Source organism: Atractosteus spatula, chromosome 11 (genome assembly GCF_055471065.1).
Source record: "Atractosteus spatula isolate fAtrSpa1 chromosome 11, fAtrSpa1.hap1, whole genome shotgun sequence".
NCBI lineage: Eukaryota > Metazoa > Chordata > Actinopteri > Semionotiformes > Lepisosteidae > Atractosteus > Atractosteus spatula.
The window spans coordinates 46736919-46749993 of record NC_142716.1 but is presented as its reverse complement, the minus strand read 5'-3'; the positions used below and the strand labels follow the sequence as shown (position 1 = coordinate 46749993).

Sequence of the window (13075 nt, the reverse complement as noted above, 5' to 3'; positions counted from 1 at the left end):
CAAACAGGCAGTTGTCTCGTTATGCAGCACATTTCAAACCAAATACTCCCCTGAACCACATATGCAACTTCCTGTTAAGTTCCTGTTCATTTGGTGAGATCCTAAATAAGATGAAACCCTTGGAGAAGCAGAATAGGAAGTTGTTTTGTTGCAGTAGTACAGGACTGTATTGCACTGTAGTATAACTACAGAAAAAAGGAAAAATTAGGGAAAAAGGAAGAAATAATGGGACTGCTTCAGGTTGCAGGAGTGGGTAATGAGTCCTTCCTGACTGATATGATGCCTCCTGACACAGTGAGCTCATGAATCCAGCGTCTCCAGAGATCTCACTGATGTTTGCACAAAAGGAATGGAAATCGTTTGGACTGATCTAGGAAATTGGAGTATTGCTTGGTTTACTTTACCTTACCTTACCTTGTGATTATATATTGGAATGCATGATCATCCTAAGCCAGAATTTAGAAGAACCGTACTGACTGTTTTTCAGGTAACAAAGTGCATTGAGCTTCTGAATCGATGGAATTCAAAGTGCTTAATTCACGACAGCCCTGGTAGAAATTTAGAGTGAAGCACTAGTTCTTAGTGAGCTTAAATCTTACAAGTGCCTGTAATATGAATGTGAAAGGATGTCATGATTGTGAATTATCCTTTTGCTCACTGTGGATGAGTAGATACTTTTGGGTCTTTCTGCTTACATGAATGAAAAGGTTGGGTTTCGTAAGTGCTGAGTGAAAGATGGCAGCCCCCTTCTTGTTGGGCGTTGCTCAAGTGGTGCTGTGCGCGTATGTTTCCAGAGCGCCTGAAGAAGGAGGAGAAGACGCGTCAGGAGCTGGAGAAGGCCAAGAGGAAGCTAGATGGGGAGACGACGGACCTGCAGGACCAGATCGCGGAGCTGCAGGCCCAGATTGAGGAGCTCAAGGTCCAGCTGGCTAAGAAGGAGGAGGAGCTGCAGGCTGCCCTGGCCAGGTCAGTGCGAGACATTGGAGTGCAGCGCTGCTGCCTGGCCAAGAGTCAGCAGCGCAGGGGCTCTCTGGGAGCTCAAGAGGCACGATCCTGGAAACAAGGTGGCCTCTTGAATTCCTATGTTGATGTTTAGGAACATACATGAATTCAAATCTGTCTGAAAGCAGAATTACAGTATGCAGTTCACGATTCTGGCTTGCCGCTCAGAGGCTGCATCAGGACAGCAAATGTGTGCACTCTGCTCAGGGGTTGTGTGGAGTTTGTAGTGGTTTAGCAATGGTGACTAACAAATCTGAGCTAAGACTTTTGGTATGAATTCCCTCATTACAGCTGCCTTTTCCCTCTATTGTGGTTTCAAGACATGCCCTCATGCTATTCTTTGTTACTATGAAATGAGTTAATATAAAGTGGGGGGTGAAGATCAAACTTATCGGCTTTTTAAGGGCTCAAAAGGGGGCGAAATTACCGACCTCTTGTATGTAACGTGTCTGGATTAGCTGTTTCTTGAAGGGAGCTCAGCTATTAGTTTTAAAAATATGGCAGGTAGTTTCTTCTGAACTCCCACCAGCTTGTATGGAAAAATTTCACAAGTATTTGAACTTGAAAGTACAGCTTTGTGAAGTTGCCCCTTTTGCTGATGTTTTCTAGTAGATTGCTTATCTTCAAGCTGACTACATTGTAATGGATTGTAATGTTTACGGGATGTTTAAACTAACACGTGCCGTTTTTTGTCCTTTGACCCTTTGGCATGTCACCTGTGGCATACTGTAGCTATAGATTTCTTTAAGAAATGGAAGCCACAAAATTCTTTAAAAGGCAAACATTGCCATTCCTTCATTCCAACAAGAGCATTTTTGACTGTTTTTATTTTGAGAGAATTTCTCACAGGTTGGCACACTGCACTCTTAATTTTGCTTGATTGATATTCACACTAAACATTCCCATGTGTGGTCTTGGTTTATGGCTCAATTTTCAGTTGCGTACTGTATGTAGGGTTGTGCTTTAAGACCAATCTTTAATCCTGCAGTACCTCAATTTCTATTCTCTCGGCAAGCAAAGCACTTGTTCTCTCCACTTACATTTGAACTGAAAATATTTTAATGTCATATTTGTGCATTTACCTTGTCAGCCAGCTTGGAGACAAACTGCAGGTTAAATTGAGATGTAGCTATCACTGAAAGGAGATAATCCTAGTAAAGATTAAAAATAATTGATTCCTCACTTGCTCTTACACTGTATTTGTACAGCATTCTGTCAGTTCATTCCAGTTTTAATGAAATCCCCAGGTGCTGTTGTGCAAGCCTGTTACTGATGTATGACTTTTAAAAAGGTTGTTTGCTTCATATTTGCTTGGTGTCCTTGGTATTAAAACCTTATGCAAGCCTTCTAAACCTAAAGCTGTATTAAAGCCTTGTTTAAATGATTTAAACATGTGATAGTTATTTGACATTGGCGCACACCCTAAAATTCCAGTTCATTTATTTTGCTCTGACAGAACTGTAATGCTTTTGTCTTCCTGTTTTCAAACTCCCTTGATCACAATATTTAACCAATTAAGGGTATTTATTTTTTGGGGGTCCATATAAGTTGCATTTGGTACATGGTTTGGACTTTTTATTTTGTTGCAGTCTGCTATAGGGGCTTTTCTAGTTTAATGGTATACAGAATTATTGCCCCCAAATCTAACTGAAGTAATAAAATCAGCAGAAATTGTCCAAATGTGAAAATCTCTACACTGTTTTTTGTTTTTTTTTGTTGCCGTGTTGTGCAGTTTGCCCTTGCCTCCCACACATTCCAAGTCCTGTTTCCACTTTGCACAGCTCTAACAAATGTTCTGCTTTGAAACGCTTTGATAAGGCACTGAGCAGCTTGTACCTCCTGTCCGCTTGTCCGTTTTTTTTTTTAATGCCACCCACGGTGATGAACATCTACCAGGGTGCTGCGGTTCGCAATGTCCAGGGGGCCGCGTGCCTCGGGAGTTCTCACCTGCTGTGCTCTGTGTGTGGCCCAGGGGGGACGAGGAGGTGGCTCAGAAGAACAATGCCCTGAAGCAGGTGCGAGAGCTGCAGGCCCAGCTGGCTGAGCTCCAGGAGGACCTGGAGTCGGAGAAGGCAGCGCGGAATAAGGCCGAGAAGCTGAAGAGAGACCTGAGTGAGGAGCTGGAGGCCCTCAAGACTGAGCTGGAGGACACGTTGGACACGACAGCCGCGCAGCAGGAGCTCAGGTAGGCGGGCACGTCGCCGCTAGCCCTGGCCGCTTCACCTGGGCTGGTTCTTGAGTAGCACGTGGGTCTACAGCCCTCCTTTCCTGCCGGATCGCAGCTTGAGAGAAGCCTGCTTCCTGACGGATCCGTTTTTGTAGGACCAAGCGTGAGCAGGAGGTGGCGGAGCTGAAGAAGGCCATTGAGGAAGAGACGAAGAACCACGAATCTCAAATCCAGGAGATGAGGCAGAGGCACTCCACCGCCCTGGAGGAGCTGTCGGAGCAGCTCGAGCAAGCCAAGAGGGTACGGACAGTATCCGAGCGTGCTCTCCGGCTCGCTGTCGACAGGCTGCACGTGACGGAAATGTTGAAATACGGTTCTTGAGGCAGCAGCGGGGTTGATTAAGATGCACTGAAAAAATATTCTTAATGATAAGGCTCTAAAGAGCTGAGAAAAAGGCTTTCAGCTTTTTTAAACATGTCCATTCTAACTGATTTCAACTAGGATAAGGTCAAAGAACCTTCCGTGCTATCCCATTTGATTCCTTTGAACATTAGATCACTGAGTTTTATTTTGGCCTGTTTAGCGTTAGTGTTACGACTGAGTGGCATTGCAGGATTCCACGTAGTTTTGCAGTTCTGTTCTTAATTCGTTTGCTTTAGTTAATTTACGTTTTCGAGCTGTGAAGCCTGTCTGCGAGTCTCGTGAAAGCTTACTGTGCGTAACCCGACGCTTTTCCTGATGACCGCTGCAGTTCAAGTCGAACCTGGAGAAGAACAAGCAGACCCTGGAGAGTGACAACAAGGAGATGGCCAACGAGGTGAAGGTGCTGCAGCAGGCCAAGGCAGACTCGGAGCACAAGAGGAAGAAGCTGGAGGCACAGCTGCAGGAGTTCATGGCCAGAGTCACCGAGGGCGAGAGGTCCAAGAGCGAGCTGGCTGAGCGAACTCACAAGCTGCAGGTCTGTCCGTAGTCACCTTGTCCCGTGTTATAAGAGCTGGCCACAATCTGGTGTTGGGAGGCTGGTGCAATCTGGACTTATAGCAAGTTTCAGGTGCTGTGTTGCAGAGTTGTGAAGTGCGTATCAGTGTCACCACTATAATCTCCACTGCTTTTTGAAGGTGTGTAGAAATTAAACCACAAGTGTCATACGCAGGTAAACTGGAAGACTGTAGAATTTCTCCCAAGGCTTTTATCACTGCATTATAACTATCTGTACCATATTATGTGAAACACTCCTTTTTCTCTCTGCGTAGAATGAGCTTGACAATGTCTCCACCCTGCTGGAAGAGGCAGAAAAGAAGGGAATCAAACTGGCCAAAGATGCAGCCAGTCTGGAATCACAGCTACAGGACACGCAGGTGAGTGAAGGGGAGATGGCTCTTGCTGATACGGTATTAAATCACAGGCTGTTGATCAGGCTGTACTTTTCAAGAGTAGGCTGTGTAGCAAAGTTCTGACTTTGTTGTAATCACCCAGTTTACCCTGACATTTCACGCAGTATTGGGCAAGTAAAGTGAATCAGATTTTATGAAATTCCTGAAACCTTTTTAGTGGCAGGAGTTTACAGCAGAGAGGGATCCTTTGGACTCCTCATGTGAGAATGTTTTGCAATGCTGAGTGCTTAACTCATTGGGCAGAATTGTTCATCCGCCTGCTCACCAAGATCAGCAGGGCCACTTCTGCTGTGCCCAGGCAAGGTGCAGATGCACAAGTGAATGAGCTGTGCAGTGTTATGACTGCATTTGTGGGGCTATGTGTTTAGGAGCTGCTGCAGGAGGAGACGCGCCAGAAGCTGAACCTGAGCAGCCGTATCCGCCAGCTGGAAGAGGAGAAGAATGCCCTGCAGGAGCAGCAGGAGGAAGAGGAGGAGGCCCGCAGGAACCTGGAGAAACAGCTGGCCACGCTGCAGGCGCAGGTACAGGGGGCAGAGTGCACAGGTGTGGGCTGGCTGAGGGGAAGAAGAGAGCCAGCTGGACCCACTTCTGGTTCATGTAAAGGGTGCACAGGCCTGAGAGGGGGGGGATGAAAACAGCTGTCCAAACTGCATGCTCAGATTTAGTGGGATGACCAATTTTTAAAAAGATAAAATGACCTCACTTCCAGGCCAGGGTGGTCAGACTTCGGGGGAGAAAATTTAGATGATGACATGACTGTGCCCAGTATATTGTGAGGCTCATGGTGCACCTGACAGGACATTGGATAAAACCCACTAGTTTGCATTAAGCCATATTATGAAAACCATGCAGAGGTCACAATTGAAAGATATTTCTGTGCCACTTCTAGAGGCAGGACATTTGAGGCCATTATTTAGTCTGATCTGCGAGACCACGAAGTGCCACACTCTCAGCTCTGTGTTCAGTATTGGTGAGCTTCTCTGTCTTTCTGTCAATCCTATCAGCTTGTGGACACCAAGAAGAAGCTGGAGGACGATGTTGGGACCATGGAGGGGCTGGAGGAGGTGAAGAAGAAGCTGCTGAAGGATGTGGAGAGCTCCAACCAGAGGCTGGAGGAGAAAGCCATGGCCTTCGACAAGATGGAGAAGACCAAAAACCGGCTGCAGCAGGAGCTGGATGACCTCATGGTGGACCTTGACCACCAGAGACAGATAGTCTCCAACCTGGAGAAGAAGCAGAAGAAGTTTGACCAGGTACAGTGGTGGCTAACAGTTTCTGGTACCACATTTTAATCTGCACAGTACCAGAATAGTATACTCGATTTTAGCGTCTATCAGTCTATAGTTGAAACACTTTGTATGCTGATGTTTTTGTCTGTTACCGACTTCTTAAAGGTATAAGCTTCATGGGATGAAAATTGAACTTATTCTGACAGCTCGTCAATTCCGTATACCACAGGAGGATTAGGTCACTGAGCTGCCACTGCTTTTGTGGAAACACAAGTTCCTGCCGCTCCCGTCTTGGCGGTGCTGAGCTGGGAATGTTGATTTACCCTTGCTGTGTTGCAGATGCTGGCTGAGGAGAAGAACATTTCCGCCCGTTACGCCGACGAGCGGGACCGCGCCGAAGCGGAGGCGCGGGAGAAGGAGACCAAGGCTCTGTCTCTGGCCCGTGCGCTGGACGAGGCGCTGGAGGCCAAGGAGGAGTTTGAGAGGCTGAACAAACAGCTGCGCACGGAGATGGAGGATCTCATGAGCTCCAAGGACGACGTGGGCAAGAATGTGGGTCTGATCACGAAATCTCTCGTGAAATTGACAGCGTTGTACTTGTATTATCGGCAGTGTACAGGAAGTCCACAAATTCCAAGCCTTTTGCTCCAAATACGTTTTGGAACTATTGGAGCTCCAAGTGTCTTCCTGTAAAGATGGTTAGAGGTGGTTAGGTTCCTGGACTAGTCCACAATAGCTTCATTAATAATGCAGCTGAAGGTCTGATCACTGTGATCATCAAATGATTTTAACCAGGCATACCCACACTGTGACATTTCATTTCAAAATGTTGACATTCCTTTTCTTTGATACAGGTGTGTCACATCCACCGCTTTTATGCTTATCCAGGATAAGGGTCATGTTACAGACCACAGAAAGGAACATAGTTTGCTTTCTCTCGGAAGGCAACAAACAAATTTATGTAGCAGTACTAAAGCTGTGCCGCAGCAAGTAGTTTCAACAGTATTTTCCCATTTTTTGTTGTGTGGCTTGGTATTCATATGTCCAAATTGTGTAACTTGGAGTATCTGTCCTCTGTCCCTGTTGTCTGTGTGTAGATTAAGGAAGTAGATTTGATTTACTCTTTTGAGTTTAGACCTAGGGAATGTAGCTATTGGAAGCTTGGGAGGGGGGGGTCTTGCCACCTATTGTGGGGGAATAAACAGTATCTCTCCAGCGAGACCTGTGCTTGAAGTGACTCTCAAGATCCCTGTTCCCGTTCCTGGCCGCATGCGCACAGGTGCACGAGCTGGAGAAGTCGAAGCGCACGCTGGAGCAGCAGGTGGAGGAGATGCGCACACAGCTGGAGGAGCTGGAGGACGAGCTGCAGGCCACTGAGGACGCCAAGCTGCGCCTGGAGGTCAACATGCAGGCCATGAAGGCCCAGTTCGAGAGGGACCTGCAGGCCCGTGATGAGCAGAACGAGGAGAAGAAGCGGATGCTGGTCAAGCAGGTGCCGTGTTCTGGAGAGAGGCAGGAGATGGGCTCCAGCCAGAAGCGGGTTGATATTTGTGTGTCTGGTCTAGCGAATTGTAAGAGGAAAAGGTCCCTGTGTTTCCTTTTATCTCAAGACATTTCTTGTTCATATGAAGTTGTGTGCTGGTTTGTAAAGGTAGGCACTAGTCATTTTATTTTGTAGTGGAATGCCTCATCCAAAAGCCTGGTACTTCTCATACATCTGGATGAGTTCAGGGATTGTACGAGTGAAGTCCAGGCCACCCCAGCACGTGGCTTCGCAGTGCAGTGCCGCTGACCCTACTTTCCCAGGTGCGGGAGCTGGAGGCGGAGCTGGAGGATGAACGCAAGCAAAGGGCCCTGGCTGTGGCTGCCAAGAAGAAGATGGAGATGGACCTGAAAGACCTGGAGGCTCAGATTGAGGCGTCCAACAAGGCCCGCGACGAAGCCATTAAACAACTGCGCAAGCTTCAGGTACTCATCCTGCAAAACCACACCTCTCATTTTCCCCCTGAAATGTTTGCCCAGCCATGTTTTATCTTAATCAGAATATGTTCACTTGCATTATGCATACATCTTTATACCTTCATGCTAGTTTAATTATTATATTTGTATATTGGTTCTACCATAATACAGTGGTTTTTATTCACCCATGAAGTACTGCTGTGGTAAAGGGGCTATTTCTCCTGTTCTAGGCTCAGATGAAAGATTACCAGCGCGAGCTGGAGGAGGCCCGTGCTTCTCGAGACGAGATCTTTGCTCAGTCCAAGGAGAACGAGAAGAAGCTCAAGAGTTTGGAAGCAGAGATTCTCCAGCTTCAGGAGGTGCGTTATCCTCTTCAGCAACACTAAAGCTTTCTCTGCCCTAGGGCAGCTCTGACCTTCATACACTATTGGAGAAAAGACTGTTTCTCACAGTATGCAAAGATCAAGTACAGGTAAAGTACAGTTCAATAAATACAATTCCCAACTGTAGAACAGAGGGATTAAGCAACTAAGGCACCCAAGCTCACACATTATACCTATGAAATCACTCCTTTTACATTGAATGTTTTTTTTCATTTCTTGAGTGCTGTAATCCGCGGTCTGAGTCTGTGTTTGTCTCCCCGCCCAGGACCTGGCAGCGTCGGAGCGAGCCCGCCGACACGCTGAGCAGGAGAGGGACGAGCTGGCTGACGAGATCTCCAACAGTGCCTCTGGAAAGTGAGTCTGGGCTGGCAGACGCCAGGGGAATGGGTCACGCACAAGATTCTAAGGGCCCAAAAGGGCTCGGTTTGATTCCGTCTTGAACCCGTGTTAACTGATGTTTCTGTTTTGGGTACAGTCTGTGGTGATGGGTGCAGCTGTTTCAGTAGCAGATCCGAATACTGTTTAATTGAGTCCGTGTCCTGCTGAATTGAGAACCCTGTGTGCTTCTGTCTGTCTGTGGCAGGTCAGCCCTGCTGGATGAGAAGCGCAGGCTGGAGGCTCGAATTGCCCAGCTGGAGGAGGAGCTGGAGGAAGAGCAGAGCAACATGGAGCTGCTCAATGACCGCTTCCGCAAAACCACCATGCAGGTAGATGGGGGCGCCTGAAAATTCCTCCTGGGAGCACGTGCACGACACCTCCCCACACTCCAGTCGTGCCTTCACACCTCTTCCAAAATATCTGCATACACATGGCACTGGTTGGAACTGCTTCATAAATACACATGCAGACTCGCACAGCTCTCTGCCCCAGTCCCCTTGACACAGGCTTCCATGAAGCAGTAAGATGAAGCAGGAGCATTCTCACGCTTACACACGCATGCAGCTCAAGAAGTGAATGAGCTTCAGTTCCTCCTGTTAGACGCTTCGGGGATGCAGCAGTAGTAATAACGGTCCTGTCTTCCTCTGCCAGGTGGACACCCTGAATGCAGAGCTGGCGGGCGAGCGCAGTGCCGCGCAGAAGAGCGAGAATGCCCGGCAGCAGCTGGAGCGCCAGAACAAGGAGCTGAAGGCCAAGCTGCAGGAGCTGGAGGGCTCCGTCAAGTCCAAGTTCAAGGCCACCATCGCCGCCCTAGAGGCCAAGATCGCACAGCTGGAGGAACAGCTGGAGCAAGAGGCCAAGTGAGCACAAACGTCCCCTGGCACCCAGCCAGCTCACCACGGGCTCCATTGGTTTAGGACAGTTGTCGCTGCAGCTCTGGCGCCAAGGAGATTAACACCAGGAAATCTTAGAATGGCAGGAATAGTCTAAACGCATCACACATGGCTTCTTTTAGCTGCACGTTTCAGAGGGCAGTTTCAAAACATCAGATTTTTATGAACAGGGAATTTTACACTTGGGCTGATATGATTACATATAACACTAGAATCGTGGCCCTTCCAAAGCAAACAGTCTGTGGAGGCTAATTCTGGTTAGAAACAAATCATTTAAAGATTAAAACCTTAACTTCCAGTCAGAATTCTAATTACACATATGTAGTGAATGAGTTTGAAACCCAGTCAAAATGAATCTTGATCTGTCCAATCCAGTGTGTGACTTTTATGCTCAAGGCAGTGTTCTTGTGTTCTTGTGGTCACACTCCTAATCTGGTTCCTGAAGTAGCTATAGTACCAAACCGCGGAGGGAAGCTGCTGGCATCGGCGTGCTTGGTAGTTTGAGCTGTCGGATACCTCAGGCTGTGCTCTGGGGCTAAACCGGTCTCTTTCCCACGCAGGGAGAGAGCTGCAGCCAACAAGATCGTTCGCCGCACAGAGAAGAAGCTGAAAGAGGTGTTCATGCAGGTTGAAGATGAGCGACGCCATGCAGACCAGTACAAGGAACAGGTACTGTAGGTGCCCTGCGTGAGTCCGACGAGCATGTACCCTGGCCAAGCCCACTGGTTTTTAATCCTCTTCACTTGGCGTGATGTGAAGATTGCAGGATTAGCGAATGGCACGTATCCTAATGTTAACCGTGTCGTAGCCGCACGGATCCTAAGTGGGTGTGGGGTGATGGGTCTCTCCCTCTCCCTCAGATGGAGAAGGCCAATTCCAGGATGAAGCAGCTGAAGCGGCAGCTGGAGGAGGCCGAGGAGGAGGCCACCCGCGCCAACGCGTCCCGCCGCAAGCTGCAGAGGGAGCTGGACGACGCCACGGAGGCCAGCGAGGGCCTGAGCCGCGAGGTCAACACCCTGAAGAACCGCCTCAGGTAGCGGACGCCAGGCGGGGCTGAGCTCACGGGCTGGGCTGGGAGAGATGAGGCCATGTGTTTGGGTTGCCGGTTGTCAGGAAATCCTTGGAACAGTTAGCTCCAAACTACCAGATGGGCCAAACGGCCTGCTCTCATTTCTTGCAATTTTTGCCCTTAATGCACTAATCCTGATCATATTGGCAGTGCTCTCTCCCTTCGCTTGGATCCTCTGAGTATATATCCACAGCTTCAACATGCGGGGTCAGGCGTTCAGATATACCGCATAACGGTTCTCAGCCTTGTGCCGCTTGCCAGCACAGGTGTGCCCTTACTAAATGAATCCTGCTCCACAGCTGCAACATAGTTTGAAAAAAGCAGAGCAAAAGACGAATATCATTATTTTATTGTCCTAAAAAACAGTGCAGAAATGCTCTTGTTCACATTTACCAGTGGCTGTTCTCAGATGAATATGAGACAAAGCTTTTTTGATACCTATATGAGCCGGTCGTTGTCACTAAATTTTCAAATAAAGGCTTAGCGTAGTTTTGTTGAAGAGGTGCTGGCCAAGTGTGCGGTGCTCTCGCCGACACCTCTGTGCTCTCGCTGTCCCCAGGCGCGGCGGCCCCATCAGCTTCTCCTCCAGCCGCTCGGGGCGCCGGCAGCTCCAGATCGAGGGGGCTTCGCTGGAGCTCTCTGACGACGACGCCGACGCGAAAGCCAGCGACGCCAACGAGACGCAGGCCCCCCAGGTGGAGTAGAGCCCTCGCTCTCGCCCTGGAGCCAGCCAGCCAGCCAGCATGCTAGAGCGCTACAGCCTCCCCTGTTCCACACGCCAGCGAAGAGGGGGAGAAACTGCTCCGACCAGCCCTCCAGGCTGCCCTGTGGTCAGAAGTCTGCCTTACTCCTCACTGGCCACGCTGCAAGGCTGTAAATCACTGATCTGTTGCGTCTTAATATAACTAGCCTTGGCATACTGTATCTGCTTAAACAAATATAGGTACAAGTGCATTTTATATATATATAAATATATAAATAAATGGAGTAATTCTTTTTTTTCTCCCAGATAAACAATGTAAAACTATTTTGTAGCAAATTAAGGCTGAAGTAAAACAAAACTGTCCTCTCATTAAAAGATATTTGCATTCAAAGACAACTTAGTCACGGGTGGATCCCCTCTTTGTTGCTATGCATGTCTCTTTATGATGTACAGAGCACACTGCTTCTGTCGTACACAAAACAAAAACAGAATCGTGTGCCGGTGGGTTGTGCTCGGACCTGTGAAGGACTGGAAAGTGAAATCATGCGAGGACCCGTCTGCTTCCGTTAATGAAATGCGAACGTGCTCGACAGAAAATGTTACTGTGAAGTCAATGAAGGAATCTCATATTTCAATTGATGTCTTTTGACCTATATTTTTTTTTTTTGCATTTGGGGGCAATGTTTTTTGAGGGTCTTGTTAGTCAGGAGCTGAAACCTCACTGCTCTTCAACAGCAAATATTAAGTTGTCTCTCTTCTGCAAACAGCAGTATTTCTCAGTGACCTTGGACACAAGCTGAGTTTCACTTTTCAACTGTACTGGCTGGGTGGGCATTGTCAAAGAGCTGTTATACTTATCAAGGTGGGATAGATGGGTTGCTGTGCATCGAAGCGGTCTTTCCTTTCCTTTTTGTTTAAGTTTTAGGAACCTTTTTTGAAGCATTTGCTGAAATAGTCAAACTTGTCATATTAGGCAGTCTTTCACAAATTGAACTTCAGAACCTGTGCCCAGTTTTTTGTTTTCTGGTCACTGTATAAGTCGTGCATCTATGGCTCTCCTCTGACAGTCACGTTTCTGCTTCACTCTCTCCACTTTCCCTCATTTCCTCATCGTCTTTGAAGACGCTCATGTTAAAATTCATGTACCTTTCAATGTGAAGTAGTTGAAATAAGATGAAATTCAATATGAAGCCACTATGAAGTTCAGCGGCATGGGTGTTGCATATCTGTGGAGTTGATGTGGTGACAGGACCTGCATATCCATTATTATAGTTTTGTTTTCAGTTAAAAAAAAAGTAATTTGTTATAATGTTAGTATATAATAAACTGATGTTTCTTTAAAAGTGCCTTAGACACTACTAAGAAAGCATTACTAGTAGAAAACCTTCATATATACCTAACATTACAACAAAAAAAACATAACGTTTAAACATGATTTTATTGTATTTAGCTGTGCTTCATATCATATACAGTATGTACCTCTCCAGTTCTAGTGCTATTATAGATATTACGTGGATATGAATCAGTGTTATTAACTCTGAAACGATGAGCCTTCTGCCCTGTGCAGGAAGTGTTATTTCATTTGGTTAAAAGCTTTAACATCTACGGGGTAGTTATATTATTGAACTGGCTGTTGACAACCAGGCATTTGACTGCAGATCTTTCCTTTTATTTCTTGTATACCTGTATTTCTAGACAATGATTTTTGTAAAAGACAATAAACATTCATTCTAGAACTGGTATGTGTTCGTTTCCTTTGAAGGGATGTCAATTTTTTTAATTTCTGAATACTTGACATGTGAAAAGTAAAGGGTGAGTAGGTGGTTTAGGGCTTCTTTGGGTTATAGTTACTATATAACTTCTTATTGATTTTTTTTCTTGTTATATAGATTACCTTC

General features: G+C 47.0%; 1 protein-coding gene across 3 annotated transcripts in view; it reads left to right on the top strand.

The window, feature by feature from the left end:
* The window catches only part of LOC148824204 (myosin-10), a 77138-nt gene extending 64225 nt beyond the window's left edge, over window positions 1-12913 (top strand). For all 3 annotated transcript variants that reach the window (XM_088927903.1, XM_088927902.1, XM_088927901.1), the window contains 17 exons: window positions 795-966; window positions 2975-3187; window positions 3325-3469; window positions 3921-4127; window positions 4423-4527; window positions 4932-5084; window positions 5568-5816; window positions 6132-6344; window positions 7072-7284; window positions 7599-7760; window positions 7982-8110; window positions 8400-8488; window positions 8718-8841; window positions 9164-9372; window positions 9966-10074; window positions 10266-10438; window positions 11034-12913. In XM_088927903.1, coding sequence (XP_088784029.1) covers window positions 795-966; window positions 2975-3187; window positions 3325-3469; window positions 3921-4127; window positions 4423-4527; window positions 4932-5084; window positions 5568-5816; window positions 6132-6344; window positions 7072-7284; window positions 7599-7760; window positions 7982-8110; window positions 8400-8488; window positions 8718-8841; window positions 9164-9372; window positions 9966-10074; window positions 10266-10438; window positions 11034-11178 — 2810 coding nt within the window. In that variant the 3' untranslated portion in view covers window positions 11179-12913. The remainder of the gene's footprint in view (window positions 1-794; window positions 967-2974; window positions 3188-3324; window positions 3470-3920; window positions 4128-4422; window positions 4528-4931; window positions 5085-5567; window positions 5817-6131; window positions 6345-7071; window positions 7285-7598; window positions 7761-7981; window positions 8111-8399; window positions 8489-8717; window positions 8842-9163; window positions 9373-9965; window positions 10075-10265; window positions 10439-11033) is intronic.
* Window positions 12914-13075: the final 162 nt, after the last annotated feature.